The sequence below is a fragment of the Herpailurus yagouaroundi genome, unplaced genomic scaffold (genome assembly GCF_014898765.1).
Source record: "Herpailurus yagouaroundi ecotype Mexico unplaced genomic scaffold, PumYag 159, whole genome shotgun sequence".
Lineage (NCBI taxonomy): Eukaryota > Metazoa > Chordata > Mammalia > Carnivora > Felidae > Herpailurus > Herpailurus yagouaroundi.
The window spans coordinates 9,404,601-9,430,573 of record NW_024412400.1 but is presented as its reverse complement, the minus strand read 5'-3'; the positions used below and the strand labels follow the sequence as shown (position 1 = coordinate 9,430,573).

General features: G+C 41.2%; 1 protein-coding gene across 7 annotated transcripts in view; it reads left to right on the top strand.

The window, feature by feature from the left end:
• The window catches only part of ULK4 (unc-51 like kinase 4), a 586,637-nt gene that overhangs the window by 11,788 nt on the left and 548,876 nt on the right, over positions 1-25,973 (top strand). For 6 of the 7 annotated variants that reach the window (XR_005791953.1, XM_040479903.1, XM_040479905.1 and 3 more), the window contains exons 4-14: positions 1,150-1,289; positions 3,879-4,041; positions 6,436-6,537; positions 7,132-7,215; positions 8,998-9,073; positions 13,316-13,408; positions 15,433-15,545; positions 15,702-15,771; positions 18,115-18,211; positions 22,752-22,856; positions 25,900-25,960. Coding sequence is in view for 6 of the 7 variants with exons in the window: in XM_040479903.1 (XP_040335837.1) it covers positions 1,150-1,289; positions 3,879-4,041; positions 6,436-6,537; positions 7,132-7,215; positions 8,998-9,073; positions 13,316-13,408; positions 15,433-15,545; positions 15,702-15,771; positions 18,115-18,211; positions 22,752-22,856; positions 25,900-25,960 (1,104 nt within the window). In the remaining variant the exon portion in view is untranslated. The remainder of the gene's footprint in view (positions 1-1,149; positions 1,290-3,878; positions 4,042-6,435; positions 6,538-7,131; positions 7,216-8,997; positions 9,074-13,315; positions 13,409-15,432; positions 15,546-15,701; positions 15,772-18,114; positions 18,212-22,751; positions 22,857-25,899; positions 25,961-25,973) is intronic. The other variant, XM_040479906.1, reaches the window with a different exon arrangement.

Here is a 25,973-nt window from a genome sequence, read left to right as displayed (position 1 = left end):
CTTACTGATGGATGCCTGTATTTGGAGTGGTTCCTTACCCACCAAAACAAAATAACCCCCCAAATACCTCCTACCTTAATCACCGTTATGATTGAACTTTCAGATGCCAGCTAAGACTTTTCTTTTTTCTTTTTTTTAAAGAGTTTTATTTATTTATTTGAGAGAGAGGACGTAGGTGTGCATGTGCGAGTCGGGGGGGGGGAGAGGGGGGACGGGACAAAGGGGAGACAGAGACAGAGAGACTTAAGCAGGTTCCATGCCCAGCACAGAGCCCGATCTGGGGTTCCATCTCACCACCATGAGATGATGACCTGAGCTGAAATCAAGAGTGGGATGCTTAACCAACTGAGCCACCCAGGTGCCCCAAGACTTTTTTTTTTTTTTTTTTTTTTTTTAAAAGAGAAAGGAAAAGCATTTTATTTGAACCTAAGTTAGGACAGCTGCCTGGGATATACAGTCTTCACAAAGAGTGCTCTGGGGAAGGAACATCATGTGCAGGATTACATAGGTTTCTCTGAACTTGGCTCCTCTTGGAATCTTGATGCTTTAAAAAAAAAAAAAAGTTTGTTTCCAGCATATAGATGGTAGAAATGTGACCGGGATCTTAGAAGAGTATAGAGATGGTTTTCACAATGTGTTTGCCTTCGACATTTAATTTCCTCAGTGATGTACGCTGAAGGTGTTGATTTTCTGTTAAGGAAAGGCATCTTTTCTGCCATGCCGTACTTTGTAGAATGCGATCCACCTTTGCACAAGAGTACATGTGGCTATACTTTGCGTAATGTGCTTTAAATGCACAATTTGGGTTAGTATTGACCGCTAATTTTTGCAGCTGTTCAACTCCTATGGGATCTGGAGTTAGCAGTCACAGCATTAGAGGGATCTCCCTTCATCCTGCCTGCTTACGTGTGGACCATTCTCCCAGCCCAAGCAGTCTTTCTCTGGAAGCTGACTCTGGAGAGTGGATACAGATTCCTCTTAGGGTGCTTGGTCCACTGTGTTCATTCACATGTATATTTCCCCTGCCAGTCTGTCCAGGTATACTGATTTGATTAGTTTTTAAAGCTCAGTATCTCCCTAGCATGGAACCTCCTGGGGGCATTGTGTCATGCTGGTGGGTTAAAATTGGTGGTTTTAATCAACTTGCAGGTGGTTCCCTAGAAATGGTGATTGCTCAAGATGAAAACCTCCCAGAAGGTGTTGTGAGAGAATTTGGGGTTGACCTCATTGCTGGATTACATCATCTTCATCAACTTGGCATTCTCTTTTGTGACATTTCTCCAGGCAAGGTAATTCATGGAAGTTTTGATTTCCTAACTGCTCTGTCTTAAGTTACAATGCTTTCTCAAAGGTGTTTTTAATTTTAGACAGAATTTAGATAAAATGTAGAACATCTTGAAATTGACTTACTGTTTTTAAAAAGCATAGTGCCATATTTTAGCTACCTTTTTAGCTACCTGTTGAAGTAGCTTTTAGAATGCAAATTCTCCCCTCCCTTCAGAGTCCTTTGGTAATTATTATTGCTGCTGAGGTATATTGTGACTGATGAGCTCAGTATATCTATAAAGTAAGAAGATGCTTAGCTCTTAAATTGTGGTATCTGATTATGAGCCACTATTTTAGTTTGATAATGGCATTTTTGGCCTTGCTTGATTACTGGTATTATGGGTCAAATAGCTTCTGGTAAAACTAATGATCTGTAACTAAGTGTTCTTTAGTGTAGTAGAGTCATGAAACCTGCTTAGTTTCAGAGTCACAGTTGACCCTAACGTTTAGAAGTTGTGTGAACTTGGGCAGGTTACCCTTTTTCTCTCTCTCTGCCCTAGTAGCTTCTTTGTCTTTGATATGAAGACGGATTATGTACTACATTTAGGTTAAGCTTCTAGGACGTTTTCTGGTGCTTTCGTTCAATGGCATCTATTATTTATAAGTACATGTTCTTAGGGATTGTACTTGTTACTGGTTTGAGTTGCTACTTTTCCTTTGTTAAAATGTACATGATGAAATAAAAAGTTGAATATTTCCTTGTTAAACGTTATTATAGACCCTCTGTAAGATAACATAAAAAATTCCATGAAAACTTTATAATGAGAAGTTCTCGTTTGAAATAACTATATATGTGCCTCAAGTCTACAACCACTTAACTGTGGTCCTAGCCCTGAAAGCAGCTGTAGACAATACTTAAGTGAAAAGGTATAGCTTTGTTTCAATAAAACTTTATGGACACTGGCATGTCAGTTACATATAATTTACACATATCAGGAAACTTATCTTATTTTGATGTTTGGCAACCACTTAGAAATTTAAAGACCACTCTTAGCTCATGCATATATAAAAACAAGTCCTGGGGGCGCCTGGGTGGCGCAGTCGGTTAAGCGTCCGACTTCAGCCAGGTCACGATCTCGCGGTCCGTGAGTTCGAGCCCCGTGTCAGGCTCTGGGCTGATGGCTCAGAGCCTGGAGCCTGTTTCCGATTCTGTGTCTCCCTCTCTCTCTCTGCCCCTCCCCCGTTCATGCTCTGTCTCTCTGTCCCCCAAAAAATAAATAAATGTTGAAAAAAAAAAAATAAAAACAAGTCCTGGCTGGGCTTTGGCCCAGTGGCTGTACAGCTCCCTGTGAGGGAGTTGTTTTAATGAAGTCTAGTGTTCTATGTAATCTTGGAAATTCACACTGCTTTGTAACATAACCTTTTCTTTTTTGAGCAGGGGTTGTCAGGGTCGGGCACCATGACCAATTCTGTAAATGAAGTTTTATTGGAACCCATCTTTTTATTTATGTATTGTCAGTGGGCTGCAGAGTTGAGTAGTCAGGACAAAGATCTTATGGCCTGCAAAGTCTAAAATGTTTATTAACTTAAAAAAAAAATTGCAAAGTGCTGACCCCTGCTGGGGGTGTTCTCAAAGTGTGCTCCCCAGACCAGCAGTATCAGCATTACTTGGGACTCATTCGAAATGCGGGTTCTTGGGCCCCACCCAGACCTACTGAATCAGAAACTGGGGGTAGGGACTAGCACTTTATCTTAACAGGACCTACAGGGGATTTGGTGCTCAAAAAAATTTAAAAGCCACTGTTGTAGACTACCAGACATCCTTAGTATTTGTGACCAAAAATTAAGGATAGACCTTAAATTGCTTTTAAAAACAAAGATCCACCTGACCTGTTGTGACTACCCAGAAATAGTTTTAATGGCTCTGGGGGACAAGATACAAGTAATAGACACTGGTGTGTTTTCACCATTCAGCTGGTAACTTCTCATCACAAATTGTGTGAGCACATTTGAGCACTTATCACATGCCAGTCGTTGTTAAAAAAAAAAAACAAAAAAACAAAAAACCCTCTGTATGTATAACCTTAGTTAATCCTTAAAACAATCTGAAGGACAGTAGTCTTTTTCCCATTATACAGGTAAAGAGACTGAGATTTCAAAGGGTAATAAGTAAGTTCTCCAGCTCAGGCTGCCAGTAAGTGGTGGATCTAGGCCTAGATCTTTACCTTTGCAACCCTAGTTTTGAACCCTTGAGTAAATAACACGGACAGGTGGGTCTTCACATCCTCCTCCAGCAGTCACCGAGGATCGGTGAGTCTCGATTGTTTCACATACATTGTTCTTCATCTTTCCCCAAAGCGTGTGGTTTTCCCCGCTATGGTTATCATGTGTTCATTGTATACATCTGAGAATGGGCAGTTTAGTGTTTAATTCTGTTGTTAAAATGTTGGATGTATTTTTCTTTGGCTTCTTGTAAAATTGTATGCGTTTAATTTTTTGAGTTGGGATGAAGCCAGAAAGCCCATGCTCAGAGTTCTACAGTGAGATTAGGGGAGGTCCTGAAGGAAGTACAAATGGAATTGGATTCTGAACACATTTTTTAATCTTCATAGATACTCTTGGAAGGGCCTGGCACATTGAAGTTCAGTAACTTTGGCTTGGCCAAAGTGGAAGGTGAAAATTTGGAAGAGTTCTTTGCTTTGGTGGCAGCAGAAGAAGGAGGAGGTGATAGTGGGGAAAATGCACTGAAGAAAACCTTAAAAGGTAGAGTCAAAGGTACGTGGAAAGCTTACGGATCGGAACCCTAGTTGTGGGCTGCCCAAGTCGTGTGTTTAGGAGATGCTGTCCAGTCAAAATAATAAATATATTTTTGCCATTTTTGACAGTCAAAATAATATATTGAAAATAAGAGGGAGGAGGAGAAGTCTGGATACGGGGATGGCTTTGCCCATGGCCTAATGGGTTTTGCATAGATCCAGTACCATGTGAGGTACAGGGAACCTCAAACAAACCTGCATCCTATCCTTGGCTTCCTGTGTCCCTGACCGCTCATTAGAACATAAGGATGGCCATGTTTTCCTGCTTTCTTCTGTATTCTCAGCACTTAGAACGGTGCCTGGCATACACTAGTGGCTCAATAGATGGTTTTTCAACATTGTTGAGTAGCTGATATTCTGAAATTAGGGAAGATTTTTAGGGTGAATTCTTGGGCAGTGATTTTTGCAGTGACGTGGGATCTGGGAATCCTGGTGCTTGAGGAGAGATTGTGTGAAGCAGTAATTCTTTAGTAATGTTCGCTATGTAAATCTGTCGTCGAACTTAACATGTTAATCATTTTTCTACATTGTCTTTTTACATTCACTTATGAAGGTAGGGACTTCATATTCATTTGTTCATTAGTACATCCATTGATTCGTGTGAAATACATTGCATAAATCAACAAAAATTTAGGCATGTTCTAGATACTGGAAATACGAATGTGAACAAAGGTAAAAGTCCCTGGCCTAACTGAACTTGCATTTCTAGGTGAGGAAGAGAGACAGATGTTCACAATTAACACATATTAATGATACACCGGTTAAGTGTTGGGCGGGGTGCTTGGGCACATTGGGGGTCTTGCTTAGATTTGCTTTCTCAGGATCTGGCAAAAGTAAAGGCAAATAGGTCTTCTGTACGTGTTTGGTGAATGAGATGAATGTATGCATGAAATGTGATTGTCTAGCCAAAATGTCACATAGGAGAACTTTAAAACCTGAGGACACATGAGGCTGCTGCTGTGGCAGCAGTGGGCCCTTGAGATAGTATTTGCTGGAAGGCTTACCTCAGTAGAATTTTATATTCCAGACGGTTGATGATTGCTCGCTTCATGGAAAGAACATTCTCACTGGAAGGTGGGAGGGTTTTAGGTAGAGTTCTGGTGGGTGTTCTGCAAGTGGCCCGCTGTGTGACTTGGGGGATGTTAGGGAACCCTCTAAGCTTTTGGTTTCTCTCATCAGTAAATAAGGGAACTTGCTAGCTCGAGAATTTGCTACATATTTTACTTTTTACATTTTATTTAGAGGGGGGTGGGGGGGAGAGAGAGAGAGAGAGAGAGAGAAAATCCCAATCAGGGTCCTCGCTGTCAGTGCAGAGCCTGAAGTGGGGCTTGAACTCACGAACCGCGAGATCTTAACCTGAGCTGAAATCAAGAGTCGGACGCTCGACTGAGCCACCCAGTGCCCTAAGAATCCGCAATTTCCATGTTCTTTTTTTAAAAAAAAAATTTTTTTTTTCAACGTTTATTTATTTTTGGGACAGAGAGAGAGACAGAGCATGAATGGGGGAGGGGCAGAGAGAGAGGGAGACACAGAATCGGAAACAGGCTCCAGGCTCTGAGCCATCAGCCCAGAGCCTGACGCGGGGCTCGAACTCACGGACCGCGAGATCGTGACCTGGCTGAAGTCGGACGCTTAACCGACTGCGCCACCCAGGCGCCCCACGCAATTTCCATGTTCTACTAAACTTAGGGTAAAGTGTATGTGGCACACCTTACTGCTAATCATGAAATATTTCCTGTTCTTTTGGATCCATGGTAGGATTGTATCTTCTCCCTGCCAAAGCTAAGGAAATGTGAGCAGGAGTGATGTGAGTTACTTGGAGGTGGGAGTTTTCAGAGCCCATGTGCAGTGTGCATTCTTTCCCTGTCTTGGTGATGGTGGAGGCATGTCTTGAGATGCAGCCTCTCTCAGCCTGGCTCTTTGACTGTGAGGGTCTGAGCCCAGGGGCTGTCCCATGGTTGACATGTAGTTTGAGTAATAAATAAACATTTGTTGGTAAGCCAGTGGGAATTTGGGATGTTAATGCTGTATAACCCTATTCTAGTCAAAATATTATAATCAGAGGTTCTTTTGATTAAGTTGTTAACTTAAAAGAACATACAGAATTGTGCCACACCTCTGACTCAAGTGGATTTCCCAAACCTGTTTGTATTCTTACGTATCCTTGTAAATGAAACCTTAGAATCAGAAAACTTAAAAAAGGTGAAATGTACATGAAGGTGTGTTTTCTTCCTGTTTTTTTTTGTTTTTGTTTTTTTTTTGTTTTTGTTTTTGCCTTACCAGGTCTTTTGTAGGCAGGTTTGTTTTTGGGATTGTTAAAAATGCCTAACAAAGTTGTTCTTTATACTTTCAGGATCTCTTACATATACAGCACCTGAAATTTTAAGGGGTACTGACTTCTCCATCACCAGTGACCTCTGGTCTTTGGGCTGTCTGCTTTATGAAATGTTTTCAGGTGATTACTTTCTGGTACAGTTTAAATCAGAGCTGGGTACACACAAAAAGATTAAATCTGTAGTTTTTATCCTGGAAGACATGAAAACTAGCTTTTCTAAATTTTTATATATCCTGGTTTTGGCTTGCTTCCCTCTGTATTCCTCCTGTATGCTTGGTGTCTAGGCATATGCCTAGAACCTTTGATATCTACGTCAAGGAACTGTTGACATACAGGTATTTTTCATGATAATCATTTGGAATGTTAACATGTGCCTACTTATTAAAAACTGTGATTATTAGTGGAAATTCTTGTAAAGGTACCTGTGCCTGTGAATTGTTCAGATGTGTCCACTGGCCCATACAGCCCTTAGATAACGGTCCACACATAATTAGCATCTTCGTTAGGATGATATGTTTTGAATTACAGAAATAGGAAAATATACAGACAGTGTGCCTCATCTGTACCAGGCATTCAATAAGTAGTTATTGCTATATATATTTTTTTCCTGTAAGTTGTGTAGTCCTAAACTATGTATAGTTGAGATTTATTTAGAATTATAGGTTGGTAATAGCAAACTATTGTTTAATTTTACAATTTTTCATGTAATTTCAGGAAGACCTCCATTCTTCTCAGAAAGTTTTTCAGAATTAATTGAAAAGATTTTTTATGCAGATCCTTTGCCACCTGTTCCAAAAGGTAGGAGTTTTGGGCACCTGGGTGGCCCAGTTGGTTAAGGGTCCAACTTTGGCTCAGATCATGACCTTACGGTTTGTCGGTTTGAGCCCCACATTGGACTCTGTGCTGACAGCTCAGAGTCTGGAGCCTGCTTTGAATTCTTTGTCTCCCTCTCTCTATGCCTCTTCCCTGCTTGTGTGCATGCTTTCTCAAAAATAAACGTTTAAAAAAACAAACCAAAACGTAGGTTTTTTTTTTTTTTATCATAAATGCAGTTAGTTTACGTCTGACACTATAAATGTACACTGTTACCCAAAGTCTGTTTTTGATTCCTAACCCCCAAATTTATATTTTATAAATAGTCCCAAGTTGATATTTTTAGAAATGTTAGCATTCCCTTTGCCTTCTTAAGATAATGGAAAAAAAGCACTAATAGATTCCTTCATTTAATTATTTTGTGCTCCTATATCAACAGAAGTCTGGTATAAAGATTTTAAAAACTCAAACTTTTGCGTTTCTTGTGAATGTACTATTTACTTACTTTGTACTCATGTTCCTTGTATTTATTTCTGTTTAGTGTTCGAATAGGGATAACTCAGGCATTTGTCAGCTCTTTCCTCGATGAATCAGGATGCCCTTGACAAGTTTTTAAAGACTTTAAACTAGATATAGTTGTAGTGTCTTAAAATGATTGGAACTTTAATCAAATGGATTTTGATATAACAATCTACCACTAACAATTTTAAGGCAAGACAAAGAAAAAAAACCAAAAGGCCCAAACATAGCATAGGAAAACACTTTAGTATATACCACAAGAAAAGTGAATCTTAAGATACACAAATGAAAACAGAACTTGATGAGGAAAACTTTTACAACTAATTAATGGAAAAACTGGGAATACAGAATTCTTTCAAGGTTTCAAAGGTCATCCTAAATGAAAAAGCCAAAACGTTACTTTGAAAATAGTCTATACTTCTTAAAAGAAAACAAAACTGCTTGCTTTTTCTTTAACTTAAGAATGGTTGATTTCTACAAAATCTATTTCCTGTAATGATGACTTTGGATTATTGTTTTTGTTTTGAATACTAGAAGTATTATTGTTTTGTCATTTAAAGATTTTTAGGCAGGGAACAGAAATCTGAAAATACAGGTGTCAAAGATCTGGTCAGGGTACGTCTGGTGGCCCACACTTAATTAGGGATCTTCATCAGACTGTGGCCATCGTGCCCAATAGTGCCCTCTGTTGGATGTCTTTGTCCACTGTCTTCGGGGCCACTTGTATCCACAGACTGATAATTTGTGGTATATTCTAATTGAAAAAGAACTAACATTTACAGACTATTGGAATTGGACAGTGTCATAATATTGTGACATTATTTTCCTGTTAAAAATCTTTACAAGAGGGGGAGAAAAGAGGGATTGCAAGTATTCTTATCACCGTACATTATAAAGCCAAGTTGGTCAAATTAAGAATGCCTCAGAATATGAGGCATAATTAAAAGTTGAGACAAGGCTGTGAATGTGCCAGCCTGGTGATCCTGGCCAGGCTTCTTCAGTAAAGAGAAAGTGTAGAGGTTAGTCCAAATTTAGTTTTTGAGATTCATGTTTTTTATGGTCTAGGAAAAAATGTTTTTTATTTTTATGCCCATTCCTCACCCCCATTAAATGGAGGATATAGTTGTTAATGGATTCAGTGTTCTCTTAAACGTGTGCTCAAATACTATCACTCTAAAGTTTATGCACGGCATATATCCATGTACTTACCACTTTTTTTTTTCTTTTTGGGGATCAATTTGTGTATAGATTCTTCTCTTCCTAAAGCTTCTTCAGATTTTATTAATTTGCTTGATGGTTTACTTCAAAAAGACCCCCAGAAAAGGTATGTATGGATAGTATTTTGATACGAATGAGAAGAATCTTTTTCTCCTTTCATGTACTTCTAAAAATAGTACTGTTCTTAATATACACAGAACTTTTAAAATTACCTCTTTAAAAAAATAAGAATTTACATTAAGAGTGTTTTCCATTTGCAGGTTTTTTTTTTTTGAGTTCTTATTTTAGGGGTGCCTGGGTGGCTTAGTCGGTTGAGTGTCCAACTGTTTATTTCGGCTTGGGTCATGATCCTGGGGTTATGGGATTAGCCCTGTGTCAAGCTCTGTGCCGAGCGTGGATCTTGTTTGAATTCCCTCTCTCTCCCTCCCTCCCCCTCTCCTCTTCTCTCCCGCGGTGGGGCGCCCCCCGGACGGCCGACTGGGGCCCTTGCTCTGTCTGAAAAGAAAAATTTAGGGGCCCCTGGGTGTCTCAGTTGGTTAAGCGTCTGACTTCGGCTCAGGTCACGATCTCGCAGTTCGTGGGTTCGAGCCCCATGTTGGGCTCTGTGCTGACAGCTCAGAGCCTGGAGCCTGCTTCGGATTCTCTGTCTCCTTCTCTCTCTGCCCCTCCCTTGCTTGTGTTCTCTCTCTCTCTCTCAAAAATAAACAAACATTAAAAAATTAAAAAAAATTAATTGCAGTTAGTTAACAGGTAATGTTAAGTGTACAGGAGAGTGATTCAACACTTCCGTACATTACCTGGTGCTCATCACGACAGGTGCCATCCCCAATCCCCATCGCCTAGTTAACCGAGCTCTCCTCTCCTAACCATCAGTGTGTGTTCTGTAGTTAAGAACCTGGTTTGTCTATCTCTGTTTGCAGGGATTTTTAATCATGAGGAAGGTTTAAAGCCCATTTCTCCTTTAATGTATTAACAGTTGCCTAATTGGTTGACAGATTTTCTTGTAACTTCTTAAGTCCAAGAAGGGCATTGTTTTCCATTGTGGATTTCAGGCTAAGTCTGTCTGACACTGTTGAACTAGGGATGATACTGTCAAGATACAGTTAATGCAATAACTGCTGAGTGGTATTTTAATATGTGTTTTTATGATAATCCTGTCACAATGAGAGTGCGAGTGAGAGGCCAATAGGCACAACTTGAATTTTCTGGGTTGCAGTAATGGCAGCAAATGAGAAGCCACTGTGGCATGGGATTGTAAGAAGGCAGGCCAGGAGTCCGGAGCGGGTCTCTCTGGGTTAGCAGACAAGAACAATTGGTTTCTAGCTCAGATTGTCACTAGGTATCTGGGGCATAGGGGTGGTTTAGGCAAGTGTTTGGGGTCTCTGCGTCAGGGTGTAACATGAAGAGTAAATTTATTTTATTTTATTTTTTAATTTTTTTAATTTTTTATTTAAAAAAAAATTTTTTTTCAACGTTTATTTATTTTTGCGACAGAGAGAGACAGAGCATGAATGGGGGAGGGGCAGAGAGAGAGGGAGACACAGAATCGGAAACAGGCTCCAGGCTCTGAGCCATCAGCCCAGAAACAGGCTCCAGGCTCTGAGCCATCAGCCCAGAAACAGGCTCCAGGCTCTGAGCCATCAGCCCAGAAACAGGTCCAGGCTCTGAGCCATCAGCCCAGAAACAGGCTCCAGGCTCTGAGCCATCAGCCCAGAGCCTGACGCGGGGCTTGAACTCCTGGACCGCGAGATCGTGACCTGGCTGAAGTCGGACGCTTAACCGACTGCGCCACCCAGGCGCCCCTGAAGAGTAAATTTAATGTAACATAGGAAATCACCCATTCTCCAGCTTCGTTAAATATAGAAAAAAAGTGCAGAAGGAATTGCTAATTCCCCTTGTGCTTAACAATGGAATACTCTCAGGATGAGTGTTATTTTGCTCTAGTCTTCAGATGCCTTTTGATAGGGTACACATCTACTTAATTTAGGATGGGTATCCACATGTCCACATATTTATATCCCTATATTGTATATACTTGTTTGCATAAATGATACTGCTCTATAACCTAGTTCTGTCCACTTCTGTCCCTTTTATTTACTTTTTGACAGCGAAAGAGAGCACACAAGCACAAACAGGGGAGGGGCAGAAAGAGGAGAGAGAATCCCAGGCAGGCTCAGTGGTGTCAGTGCAGAGCCTGTCATGGGGCTCAAACTCAAGAACCATGAGATCATGACCTGAGCCCAAATCAAGAGTCAGAAGGTTAGCTGACTGAGTGATTGAGCCACCCAGGCACCCTGAGAGTACTTCCTTTTGGTTTTTATTTTTTTTTAAATGTATGTTTATTTTTGTGAGCGAGTGAGCAGGGGAGGGGTAGAGAGAGACGGAGAGAGAGAATCTCAAGCAAGCTCCACATTGTCAGTACAGAGCCTGATGAGGGGCTCGAACTCACAAACTCTGAGATCATGACCTGAGCTGAAATCAAGAGTGGGACTCTTAACTGACTGAGCCACCCAGGCGCCCCTAGAGTACTTCTTGACTTGGAATATCACGTATACTGGTACAGTAAATACCCTTCTGTGTATTTGTTATTGTTCCTTTAGGCAGTCACCTCCTTGGAGTTTCCTGACAGTGGGGTTGGTGGCCAGAGGCTTAGAACATGAAACAATTGGGTGCATTTGTTACCTACTTGGAATGTGTGCTGGCGTAGCACCTCCAGAGAGCCCCTTCCCTCCCAGTAGACTTTGTTGACCTTCTACATTTTTGCTAAGCTGACAAAAAAGAAATTTCGCTTCATTGGCAATTTTTATTTCTCTGTTCGTGTTTTTTAGGAGCCCTTTGTAAAAAAAGGATATTATATGTGATTACAGATACCTTCTGTTTCAATTTTGATCAAAGTAATTTTTATTTCTTTATTAAAAAAATTTTTTTTTAATGTTTTTTATTTATTTTTGAGACAGAAACAGAGCATGAGTGGGGGAGGGGCAGAGAGAGAGGGAGACACAGAATCCGAAGTAGGCTCCAGGCTCTGAGCTGTCAGCACAGAGCCTGATGCGGGGCTCGAACTCACGGACCGCGAGATCATGACCTGAGCCGAAGTCAGACGCCTAACCGACTGAGCCACCCAGGCACCCCAAAGTAATTTTAATTTCAATAGGCATTTTGAATAGTCCAGTTTTCTTTATTTTGAAATTTTAGACAGGTTTAGCCATTCTGAATCTGATGATTATAACTAGAAGCATACTCTATTAATAGTAAAAGTTAATGCTTTGCAAGTGAGTCTGGCTTTTAGGTACAGCCTAAAGTCTTTAAAAAATTTTTATTTTAGAGTACACTGCACCAGTGGGGGGAAAGGGCAGAGGCTGGGGGTGGTGAGGGGGCAGAGAAGGAGAATCTGAAGCAGGCTCCATGCTCCTTGTGGATCCTGACGTGGAACCAGACATGGGACCTGATCCCATGACCCTGGGATAGTGACCTGAGCTGATATCAGGAGTCTGATGCCCAACTGACTGCACCCCCCGGGCACCCCAGCTGGTGTCAGGTCATTTTAACGTGGGCAAAGTAGCTGGATAACATTTGACTCCTACACAGACGTGTGACTGTGTAAAATCATGAGGTTGATTTTCTTGTTTATTTCTGAATGAAATTCTAAAAGTGAAGTCCCAAAAATGAAAGTCATGAAACAGGGTAGGTAGAATAAAGGATGATAGAATTATAGATTGATAATATCTGTTATATTTCCTTAAAAATGTTAAGCTAATGGGGCACCTAGGTGGCTCACGTGGTTGAGCGTCTGACTTGGTCGTGACTTGGGCGCGGGTTGTGACCTCAGGGTTTGAGTTTGAGCCCTGCATCGGGCTTGCTGTTGTCAGCGCAGAAGCCCTCTTTGGATCTTCTGTTCCCCTGTCTGTCTGTCTGTCTGTCTCTCTCTCTCTCTCTCTCTCTCTCTGTCTCCCTCCTCTGATCACACTCTCACCTGGGGGGGGGGGAAGGAACAGTAACTATAATTTAAAAAATGGTAAATAAAATTTTAAGCTAATTATAGGCTCCTTTCATAGACTCTTTTGAGAACCCAAAATGTTTTCATCAGGCTCCATGCAGTATGAACCAATACTGAGTTTTTAGACTCTTTCATTCTGTACCATTTAAGGCTTCAGAATTATTATTTTTTGCGTGTTGCTAAGAGATTAATTGTATACTAAAATGCAAGTAAAGTATGAAAGAATTGCGGAGGTACATTTGAATGGAGAAATTTATAAACTAAAATCTGATATATGTAATTGGGACATGACTTGGGAACTATGCATGGTAAATCATGTGAAAAGAATTTTAACATTCATGTTTTGTCTAGATTAACTTGGGCAGGCCTATTGCAGCATTCATTTTGGAAGGATGCTTTTGCTAGGAGAGATCATGAATCGAGCACTGAGGATTCCATCGTCAGGTAGTGTATAAGCTTACCTTTGTGTGGGGGGGGACGTGGTTATCAGGTGACCATACTGATTACTGTTCTAATAATGCAGCGTCAATGACGTAAATTTGTCTGTTTTCACACTAGGAGAAAATCAAGCATTTGTTCAAGTGTGCTTGAAGAGTTTAGTCATGACCTTACGTGCTCACGATTTTGCTCATTTTTCCGATCGGTTGTTTCTTCTCCAGTCAGTGATTGAGTATGGTGGTCATTAGTTCTGTTCATCAACTATAACTCCCTTCCCACCTTGCAATCACATGGTGGGATCTCCTTCCCCACTCTTGAGTCAGGCATGGTCACGTGACTTGCTTTGGTTAATGAAATGGGAACAGAAGTGATGTGTGTTCGTTCCGCATAGACGCTTGAAGAGCCAGTATGAGATTGGCCACACTGCTTCCTCCTCATGAGGTAATTGGGAAGACAGTGTCCTAATGGAGTTGCTGTCGGGCTGGGTCTTTAGTGACTGTGGTGGGCATAGCTTCCTTGCCAGCCTTTAGTGGCTGTGTGCATGAGGGAGACAGGACATTCTAAGCCACAAGGATTTGTGGGTTGCAGGTTACCACAGCATAACCTAGCTCCTGTCTCATTCTGACTAATATACCTCGTTTTTATTATAAAATCTTCTTAGCCCAGGACACTTAAAAAAGGGATGGCATTAAGAACAAGGTGAGGAGTGGTCGAATCAGGGCCCGATAATTGACCCCCCGCCCTGCCCCGGTCAGCTTATTCAGTGGTGAATGGTTGTGTGATTCTTGGTTCTCATCTTGGCAAATTCAGCGTGTTGGATAGAGAAGGTCTCTCCTAAATATTCTATTTAAGGTCTCTCTCAAACTTGGGTTTCTCTGGTCCCGTGAGACTCAACCACGCTCCTACCATTGCGTTTCGCTCTGTGGGGACTCCTAGAAAGCGGGGCTCTGGTCGTGGTCCTCCAGTGTCTGCAAGGCACAGAAGACCTCTGACCTTGGTGTGTCCTCTTCCTTGTTAATCTCTATGCCTTTGGTTTCTTTTCTTGCCTTATAGCCCTTGCTAGGACTTTTTCAGTAAGGCACTGAATCAGGAGTGATGAAAATGAACCTCTTTGCCTGGTTTCTGCCTTTTGAGATGAAAGCTCTCAGCCTTTCACCATTAAGTACGATGAGTTGGAGGTTCATGTAGCTGCCCTCCTTCAGTTCGAATCTGAATTTGATTTTTGAATTTTGTCAGATGCCTTTTTGTATCGGTTGATAAGATCATGTGGTTTTTCTTCTTTAGACTGTGGTTTTCAAATATTGAGCCAGCCTTGCAGTCCCACAATAAGCCCCACTTAGTTGTGGTGTATTACAGGTTTTGTGTCTTGCTGGATGTGTTTGGGGCCAAGTGGCAGGAGGACAGTGAGAGAGGAGGAAAAAGAACAGGACGGCAGGGATTTGCCTCCTGTTCTTAAGATCATAACTCTCTGGCTACAGAAGATGTCCCTCTGTGAGTTTGAGCCACTGGCTAGGAGCTGCTGCTGTTCCCAGCTAGCTGCTGCAGGGTTACCTGGTAGCAGGGATAGAATAAAATGGAAAAAGGAAAAAAAAAAATTCAACCATGGCATTTCCTCTGTCCTGACCTATAAGGGGTCCCCTTTCCTGTTTCTTAGAACAGAAATAGAAGGCTTCTCTTAGAGGCTCTTTTGTCTGTACTCAGTGCCTTGGAGTCGAGGCCAGGCAATACTGGAAGGGGAAAAATAAGAGGGAAGTTCACTGCCAGGTTACTGGTACTTATAAACTTAGGGGCTCTGGTTTACTTGCCCAATCTGCCACTTATTTCTCACTGGTAAGATTTATAGACAGTACAAAGCCTTGCGTATAGTAAGTGCTCACTTTAGCTACTCAGTGACCATGCTTCTCTAACTCCATGGCTTTGCCAGATGGTACGTGTAATTTCATGAAATTTTCCAACCTCTTATTCTACACAGAATACTATAGAAAGCTGAAAAATAAGTTTGATTTTGTTGGCTTTCTCCTGTTGAGCAGCGGAAAAATGATGGAGCATTCTGGGACCCAGGATTCCAAGGAGGTTTTGAAGCCAAGTGGACAAGCCAAGGGGGACAAGAGTGGTCAGCGACTGAGTCACTGTTTCAGACTAGGTGAGCTTTCGCTGGAGCATGTTCTTGTCGCTGAGGGTGCCGTTTCTGAGAAATTCTGGTTTTTGCTACCATTCTCTTTAAATTTCTGCTTGCATCATGCCCTGCTCGTGGTATTTTTGGTTCTTTACACGTAATGTTTTTTCTGTCCTGCCACAGAAAATCCAGCTGAGTTGCGGCCTAAAAGTACCGTTGGGGGTCAACCGAATGAATCCATGTTTCTTCTGAGGTTTGTAAGATGACAGCAGTAAGGAATCCCTGCGTGATGACAGTCAGGTCTTCTTAAAGCATCTGTTGTCCTGCTGGCGAACCGTGTTCCCCAGAGATAAAGCGCAGGGATGTGAATGCCGAATTCCGTATCAGTCTGCTTTTGAAGTTCGTGTTAAGTGCTGGCCAATGGAATGTTGATGTGGCTGTGCATTTTTAAACGTTTTTAACCAAACCAGGGGTGCCTGGGTGGCTCCATTGGTTAAGCATCTGACTTAGGCTCAGGTCATGATCTCAGAGTTCGTGGGTTTGAGCCTCGCGTCGGGCTCTGTGCTGACAGCTCAGGGCCTGGAGCCTGCTTGGGATTCAGTGTCTCCCTCTCTCTCTGTTCCTCTGCCGGCTCGTGCTTTGTCTGTCTCTCAAAAATAATAAACGTTAAAAAAAAAATTTAAAAAGTTTTAACCAAACCACCTGTCTTTCCTATTTATAAGGGTTAAAACCTCCTCATTTTTACTTGCCCTTCAAATAGAATTAAATGTGAAATTTCAGCAGTCAAGCTTCTTTATTGAATACTTTGAGGAAAGAACAGGTTGTGTTTTTGTTAAATTTTTTTATATAAAAAATTTTTAGAAAAATGTTTATTTTCGAGAGACAGAAGAGGGGGAGCAGAGGATCTGAAGCAGTTCTGTGCTGACAGCAGAGAGCCCGATGTGGGGCTCAAACTCACAAACCATGAGATCGTGACCTAAGCCCAAGTTGGATGCTTAATCGATTGAGCCACCCAGGCATGCCATGTTAAATGTTGTTTTATGTGGAGACTTAAATAATGTTTTTTAATACTGTAATCATTGAAGTAATTTTAAAGAGAACAGAATGGCATTTTAATATAATTAAGAGCAATGTATTTAAAATTTTAACATGTAAACGTCAAGTGTTGTATTTAGAGTTTTGGTCCTATACATAAATAGTTTTATTTAATGACGGGTTATAAAATGAACTAAAATTTCCTGACTTGTTTTACCCTATGGAAATATAAAGTATATTGAATTTATTTATATGCATTCTAGGCATTAATTCAGTTTTTTAAAAAACTTTGTACAATCTTTGGCATATTTCGTGAGTTAAACTACTTGTTTAACGAATGACTAAAAACAGATGAGTGAAAGAGACATAAATGTAAAAAAATATAAACAAATATAAACATAAAAAAAATACCCTAATGATCTCAGTGGAAAAATTTCTTAATATGTGAAAAACTCCAAATCAGAGACCCAGGAGGAATGGAGTTACCCACAGAGTATGACCAGCATTCTTTAATTTCGTAATGTTTGTTTATTTTTGAGAGAAAGAGGGACACACGCAGAGTGTGAGCAGGAGAAGGGCAGAGAGAGGGAGACACAGAATCTGAACCAGGCTCCAGGCCCTGAGCCATCAGCACAGATCCGCATGCGGGGCTCGAACTTATGAACTGTGAGATCATGACCTGAACTGAAGTCAGATTCTTAATTGACTGAGCCACCCAGGTGCCCCTGACCAGAATTTTTAAGTATGGGAGGAATCATTAAACATAGATGCAGATTGTAACTTGTTCCTTATCTTAAATAGATACCAAGATGATTTTCCATATCAAACATTTTCTGAAATAGAATTGTAAATATTTTCCATCCTTTGTAGACTGTCTGATCTATATTACTATGTTAATCCTGCTGATACAAGCAGACATTTAAAAAATAAAATCAAGGGGCGCCTGGGTGGCGCAGTCGGTTAAGCGTCCGACTTCAGCCAGGTCACAATCTCGCGGTCTGTGAGTTCGAGCCCCCCGTCAGGCTCTGGGCTGATGGCTCAGAGCCTGGAGCCTGTTTCCGATTCTGTGTCTCCCTCTCTCTCTGCCCCTCCCCCGTTCATGCTCTGTCTCTCTGTCCCAAAAATAAATAAACGTTGAAAAAAAAAATAAAAAATAAAATCAAGAGTGTCTGAGTAGCTTAGTCAGTTGGGCATCTGACTCTTTGTCTCAGCTCCGGTCTTGATCTTGGGGTCATGAGTTCAGGCCCTGCATTGGGCTCTGTGCTGGGCATTGGGCCTACTTAAAAAAAAAAAAAAAAAATCAATGTTTTGAGGTTTCTGGTTAAAATAGAAAATACTGTATATAGCATAGGTGCTATAAATAAATAATAAATTAGCCAGGAAACTAGAAATATTTGCAAAAAAGGTGTTGTATAAACAGAAATTAGAGTTTAAATTTATGAGATCACCCAGAATCTTGACATTCTACCATTTTATCGTGAGATGTGTTTTTTCCCAGATAATAGTAAACAGGATAGAGTTTCTGCACTCTGAATAATGTTGACCGGTATGTATTTTCCAGTTCTCGCCCGACTCCGAGAACTAGCAGTGCGGTCGGACTAAGTCCTGGTGAGGATAGGACTCAACATTCACCACAGAAGGCTTCTCCTTTGACCAAGGTGAGCAGGGATGGAATCTTTCTTTCCTTTTCCTTGCTTTTCTTTCCTTCTTTCTTAGCATAAAGTATGGAGACTCAGAAGAATAGTTCCAAGTTGATGTCCAAACTATGATCGTAATGACAAAATTTGCAATTAAGTCACCTTCTTTATCACTCTCTTTTTCTGGTAAGTACTCCTACGAGAGCATTGTTTCATCGTTATTTTTTTGGTAACAGCCTCAGTAACATCTGATCGACATCCCATTTAATTCACCACTTAGAGTGTATGGATCGGGGGCTTTGTGCATATTCCCAGTCACGTAGCCACCAGCACAGTCGTTCTGAGAACACTCGCCTCCCACAGGGAAATGCCATCCCTGTTCACAGTCACTCCCGTCCCCTCCGTTTCCCTTCCCTCTCACCCTAGGCAGCCACTAATCTTGCTCTCTTGATAAATTTGTCTCTTCTGGACGTTGCAAATGAATGAAATAACACAATAGGTCCTTTTTTGTGACTGGCTTTTTTCACATAACACAGTATATCAGTACTGTGTTCCTTTTTCTTGCCAGATAATTGGTTGTATGTACCACATTCTTCCATTCATCAGTTGGTGGGCATTTGGGTTGTGTTTCCACCTTTTGGCTGTCGTGAACAATGCTGCTGTGAATGTTTGCCTACAGCTTTTTGAGCGGGCCTGCGTTGAATTTCACCTTATACCTGCAGGAGTGTAATTGTGGCATCGTGTGCCTGTTAAACCTTCCAAAGAACTGCCAGACTGGTTTTCAAGGCAGCTGGGCCGTTTTACATTCTCACTAGCGGCGTGTGAGGCTTCCGGTTTTTACCCATCTCTAACGAAACTAGTTACTGTCTTTTTTCCTAATTGTGGTAAAATACATGTTGCGTAGAACTTACCATTTAACTGTTTTTTAGTTGTACAGTTCTGTGATGTTAAGTACATTCCCATTTTTGTGCCACCGTCCTCACTCTCCGTCTCCAGAACTGCTTCATCACCCCACATTGAGACGCTGTGCCCACTGAACAATGGCTCCCCACCTCCTTTCCTCCCAGCCGGGGCAGCCGCTGTTCTACTTCCTGCCTCTGTGCCCGGTAGTCTCCTATAAGTGGAACCGTACAAAATCAGCCCTTTTGTGTCTGGCCTGTTGCACTTAGCATGATGTGTTCAAGGTCTACCGTGTGTCAGAATTCCATTCCCTTTTCAGGCTGAATAATACTTCGTTGTGTGTAGGTACCGCATTGTGTTTATCCACGCATCCGTCTTTGGCCACTCGGGTTGCTTCAGCCTTCGGGCCATTGTGGATAATGCTGCATTATAGCCAGACGAGGAGGTGTGAAATTATACCTAGTTTTGATTTGCATTTCTGATGGCTGATTTTATTGAGCATCTTTTCATGTGCTTATGGGCCATTAGTATACATCTCCTTTGAAAGAATGTCTTTTCTTTTCTTTTTTTTTTTTTTTACATTTTATTTATTTTTGAGAAACAGAGTGAGACAAAGCGTGAGCGGGGGAGGGGCAGAGAGAGAAGGAGACGCAGAATCTGAAGCAGGCTCCAGGCTCTGAGCTGTCAGCACAGAGCCTGACGCGGGGCTTGAACCCACAAACTGTGAGATCATGACCTGAGCTGAAGTCGGACGCTCAACCGACTGAGCCACCCAGGCGCCCCCGAAAGAATGTCTTTTCAAATCTTTGCCCATTTATTGAGTTGTAAGGAATTCTTTATGTATTCTAGGTGTGTGATTTATAAATCTTCCACCCTGTGGATTGTGTTTTTCAATGGTGTCCTTTGAAGCACGGAAGTGTTTATTTTTGTTGATTTATTTTTTGAGAGAGAGAGGGAGAGCAAGAGCACGTACACGTGGGGGAGAGGGGCAGAGGGAGAGAGAGAACTCCAAGCAGGCTCCATAACTCAGCATGGAGGCTGTGGGATGACTGTGGCATCATTACCTGACCTGAAATAAGGGTCGGCTGCTCAACTGACTAAGCCATCCTGGCACCCGAAGCACAGAAGTTCTTAATTTTGATGTAGTTCAAATTATTTTGTGTGTGTGTGTGTGTGTGTGTTGTTGCTTAGGCTTCTGGTGTCATAATTTAGAAGCCATTGCCTACTCCAAGGTCACAAAAGTTTATGTCTGCGCTTAGCTCTTTAGGTCTTAAATCCATTTGAGTTAATTTTTGTACACGGCATGAGGTAGAGGGTTCAGCTTCATTGTTTTGCATGTGGATTTCCATTTGTCTCAGCACCATTTGTTGAAAAGACTGTTCTTTCCCAGTTCATTGTCCTGGCGTTCTTGTTGACTATCAATTGGCTGTAAAGGTGAGGTTTATTTCTGGACTCTCTGTTCTGTTGATCTCTGCATCTTTCTTCATGCTGGTCGCATAGTAACTAACTGGCTACTCTTGATCACTGTAGCTTTTTAGTAAGTTTTGAAGTTAGGAGGTATGATTCTTCCAATTTTGTCCTTTTTCAAGGTTGTTTTGTCTACTCTGGGTCCCTTGCATTTCCATGTGAATTTTAGGATCCGTTTGTATGTTGGTTATATGTGAGGGAAAATTGTGTAACAGTAAAAATGCATTTTATTTATTTTTAGAGCGAGAGTGTGAGTAGGGAAGTGGTGGAGGAAGAAGAGGGAGAGAATCCTAAGCAGACCCCATGCTCAGTGCTGAGTCCAACCCAGAGCTTGATCCCACGACCTGGGATCATGACCTGAGCCGTTACCAAGAGTTGGATGCTTAACCAACTGAACCACCTGGGTGCCCCCAGAAATGCCTTTTGAAATGTAACAGATGTTGAGTCTCTTCTGGCCATGGTTATTGTGGAGGAGGGCACTTAACCGTTTTATTGAGAATAGTCAAGCAGTAATTGTATAAGCAGTATATGAGTTTATCTTGTATAATTTTTTAAGTGATTTTTTTTATTAAATTACAAAATCTTTATAATTGTAGAAAACTTGCAAAATGTACAAGAGGACAAAGGAAAACTACTTGTAACTTAATTATCCAGTGTAACCACCGGTTATATTTTGATATCTCTATTTCTGAGTCTATACATACATGTTCATTTTCAAACAAGGGAACATAATTTTATGATTGCAGTGTTTGATCACTTTATTCCTGAGAATTATATTTTATTTTGCTGTTGTGAGTGGGTATTTCATTTTTAGACTCTGTTAACGGTGCTTATGTTTCATTTATATACAGGAAATTAATTTTTATATATACATCTCTAATTGGTCTACCTTACTAATTCTTATATTAATGTTTTTAGTTCATTCATGTTGACATTTCTTTGAAGTCTTTCTGTCTTAAATGTCCATGCTTTTAAACATTAAATTCTTTGTTTTACCAAGGTCCTCCTTATTCTTCATGTGTTTTTTGATAAGTCTGTTTTCTAAGTTGCAAAGGGGTGGTCTTGTTTCCAAGAACCTAGTTAGCTAATTATTCCTTTAGTCATGCTCTCTCCTCAGTTTTGGAGAATTTCCTCATTTTTCACTTCACTGTTTTGTTTTTTCTGTTTTGTTCTGTTTGTTGGTCAGTGTTTCAGTGGAACTCCCCCCCCCCCGCCCCCCACCCGTGCAAAGAGGTGTTTTTATTAAAGCACGGGGATAGGCTCCATGGGCAGGAAGAGCTGCCTCAGTGGAAGTTGTTAAAGCATAAATCCACTTTTTTTTTTTTTTTTTTTTTGGGTCTGATGTGAAGTCCTCAGGTGGCATCACACTAGGAATGAGAGTTATGTTTAAGTAGAACACAAAGAAAAATCTCAAATATGGTCACTCATTTTCATTATGTGTTAATTCTACTTTAGCTTTTATTATTATTTGAAACATTTTTTTTTTTTTTAATGTTTATATTTGAGAGATAGAGAGAGTGTGAGCATGGGAGGGGCCGAGAGAGACACAGAATCCGAAGCAGGCTCCAGGCTCCAAGCTGTGAGCACAGAGCCCGATGCAGGACTCAAACTCAGGAACCGTGAGGTCATGATCTGAGCTGAAGCCGGACGCTCAACTGACTGAGCCACCCAGGCGCCCCTGTCCACTTTAGCTTTTATAAAGATAGAGGTGTTTAATGCTTAGGTAGAGGGTTAGTATTTGATCTTGAAATTCCTTTATGCTGTAATTTTAGCTTTATTCAAAATACTGAATATTTTGTAAAGCAGAATAAATTGGTGAGTGTCGAGTGGATGAATGATAAAAACCATCCTGGTAATTGAAAAACAAGTTTGCCTCATTGTAGCTGAAACATCAAACTATAGAAGATCTGTTTTCTGGTCCTAACTAACCAGCCTTTGTGGTAAATGTGAACAAATCGGTTACTTTGACCTTTATTTTTTCCTTCTGTAACCATGAGAATGATGATGCATGGAACTGAGGATTTTTGTGAAGATCAAAGAAGACGGTCTCTGGAAGTGTTTTGAATAGCAACCTGAGGTCCATAGATACAGGTGACCCGTCCAGTGGTGTCTTACTCAGGGTCTTATTAGCCCAGTTCTTAAAAGCTCTGCAGTAAGTCACAGAAACAAAGCCTCATTTTTGTTCTTATTTCAGATTGCAAGTGAACACCTGAGTCAGCAGGACCTGGAATCCCAGATGAGAGAGCTTATCTACACAGACTCTGATCTTGTCATCACCCCAATTATCGACAACCCAAAGGTGGGGAAAGATGCCCTAACAGCTGAGGGCTGAGCTTTATTTAGACTTTATTTAGAGGGCTGAAATCCTGGTGATATCTTCATTCCAGATACTGTTGGCTTTCTTTTCTTTGCTGTTCCTCATGTCTCCTTTTATTTCATGTGTGCCACACGTCTACACTTCTGACGCCCACCCTGTGTGTGACCCTCTCTTTCTGTGTTACTTGACCCTTCACTGAGTGCTGAATTTCTTCCTCTTCTGCATTGGCTCTGCCTCCCCTCAGTCCCTGGGCTTCTAGACCTCAGACCTTAGTCCTCATTCGTTTTGTTTCTCTATACATTGTCGAATGAATTTCTCCAACCACTCTAGTCTTGGTTGTGTTAGGAAGGCAGATGTGAGTGAGCACTGCTCCCCCTGCTGGGGTGGGTGGGCAGGTCATAAAGAGACTAGCGGGTGCTCAGGGCTGCAGGCCAGATGGCGGGGAGACACTGGGGGCTTGGGGAGTCATGGTTCATGGTGCACTTCATACCCCGCGTGATTTTTGTTGCTTCACGTCTCTTGGAATATACCTCTGTATCGCCAGGGGATGATGAGTATTCTTAAGAAAAAAAATCAACTTCTCAGTCCCTCTGTATTAGCTATTCTATATTTTAATTTTCTTTTTAAAATGTCTTTTTCTGTTTTGATTTATGACCATTTCCCCCCATTTCTTTGGGGAACATTACTGTAATGTAGAACAAATGGGTTCTGGGGTGCTTGGGTGGCTCAATTGGTAAGTGGCCAACTTCGGCTCAGGTCATGCATGATCTTATGGTTCGTGAGTTCGAGCCCTGTGTCGGGCTCTGTGCTGACAGCTGGAGTCTGGAACCTGCTTTGGATTCTGTGTTTCCCTCACACTCTCTCCCTCCCCCACTCGCATTCTATCTCTCTCTCTCAAAAATAAATTAAGAAAGAACAAATGGGTAATTGGATGCATATTTATCTATGAGGTAGACAACATTTAATACAGATTACCCAGCTATTTTTCATAATGGAGCTAATTCTTTTTATGAGTTCAGCTATCTGACAGAGTAACTGTATATCATGCCAGATTTAATGTGAAATGGGTCATTTTCCCAGTGGACCTTCTAAGAACAGTTTGTAATGTGTTTTGACAAGGTTCTGTTTCTTTATTTCTTTTTCTAACCATACTTACTTGTTTTGGGGCAGCCTTAGTCAAAAATTTTTTTTAAACTTCTAATTTTAGATATACAGAAAAGGTTCAAAAATAGAGTTCTCGTGTACTTTTTACCCAACTTTCTCTGATGTTAGCATCTCATGGGACCATAGTATGGTTAGCAAAGCCGGGAACTAACATTGGTACGGTGTTAACTAAATTACCGAATTTATTTGAATTTTACCACCTGTACCACTGATGTCCTTTTTCTCATCTAGGCTCTCTTGTTCCACTTTGCTGTTAGGCCTTTTTCTGTTACCTTCTGTCCTTGTCTTTCATGGCCTTGTAATTTCTTAGTTTTCCCTTGGCCTTCGTGGCTTTCATATTTGAAGAGTACTTACCAGGTATTTTGTAGGCTGTCCCTCAACCTGGGTTTTTCCAAGTGTTTCTCATGATTAACATGGAGGAGGTTATGCATTTTTGGCAAGAAAACCACCAGCAAAGCTTTTTAAAATGCTCTATAAAGAGGTTTTGGAGATGTTAGATATAGAAATGACGGTTGAATTTTTAAATTAAAACTGTCGAGGTGAAAGTACCCTGGCTGTTCCACACTCATGGATCTAACTACCCATTTTTCCAGTTTCTTAAAAAAAATTGTGTACTTTCCTATTCATGCTGATGACATCTTCCTGGAATAGTGTGTTCTCGAATTCAACCATGAAATTCTTATTCTTTAAAACCTGAGCCCTCCTTCTGGTTCTTCCATAAGCCTTGTCAGCCTAAAGTGCTTGCTGCATTCTCTAATGTGTTAGAAAAATTCCTGTGAAATGTTCTGTCTATAATTACGTCCTGCCCGTTTTGCATTGTTGAATTTTTTTTTTTTTTTTTTTGACATTTAACATGTTTATCTTCCCAGAGTATCCGCTCTCTGACTGTAGGGTCATGTCTCTTATATATTTGTATCCCCCTTAGCACTTAGCATAGTGCCTCACCCTTACAGGTACCCAGTAAATATTTGTTGAATGACTAAATTTCTTTCTTTCTTTTTTTCTTTTTTAAGTTAATTTATTTTGAGAGAGACCAAGACTGCGTGAGCAGGGAGGGGCAGAGAGAGAGGGGGGGAGAGAGACCTCCAAGCAGGCTCCACACTGTCAGCGCAGAGCTCCACATGGGGCTTGAACTCAGGAAACCGTGAGATCATGACCTGAGCCAAAACCGAGAGTCGGATGCTTAGCCGACTGAGCCACCCACCCAGGTGCCCCTGAATGACTAAATTTCTACCTAGAGGTTGATGAGCTTAAGAGTAAGCCAAGATAAAGTGCTTCTTTTTCCACAAAACTTTGTTTATTTAAAGTAAACTCTGCCCTTGTTGTGGGGCTGGAACTCCTGATCTCAAGATCAAAAGTCACATGGTCTACTGACTGAGTCAGCCAGGTGCCTCAAAATGATCTTGTTTTTATAAACAAGTGCTTATGGTGTTTTGTGTGTTGGTGTTTGCATATTTTTTTTTTTAAATTTTTTTTTAATGTTTATTTATTTTGGGGACAGAGAGAGACAGAACATGAATGGGGGAGGGGCAGAGAAAGAGGGAGACACAGAATCGGAAGCAGGCTCCAGGCTCTGAGCCGTCAGCCCAGAGCCCGACGCGGGGCTCGAACTCACGGACGGCGAGATCGTGACCTGAGCTGAAGTCGGACGCTGAACCGACTGAGCCACCCAGGCGCCCCAGTGTTTCCATGTTTTAATTAGAAAGGGCACTGTTGAATTCTTTTTCTTTTTGGTGACAGGTTTTGTAGTGTTATTTTCTGTCTTCCTTGATTTATAACCTGATAATTGGAGTTATGTCAGGAGACCGATATGTCTCAAAAGGCATCTTTAAAAGGTTTTTTTTCTTTTTTCCAACCACAGATAATGAAACAACCGCCAATTAAATTTGATCCAAAGATACTGCATCTACCAGCATATTCAGGTAGGATTACAAG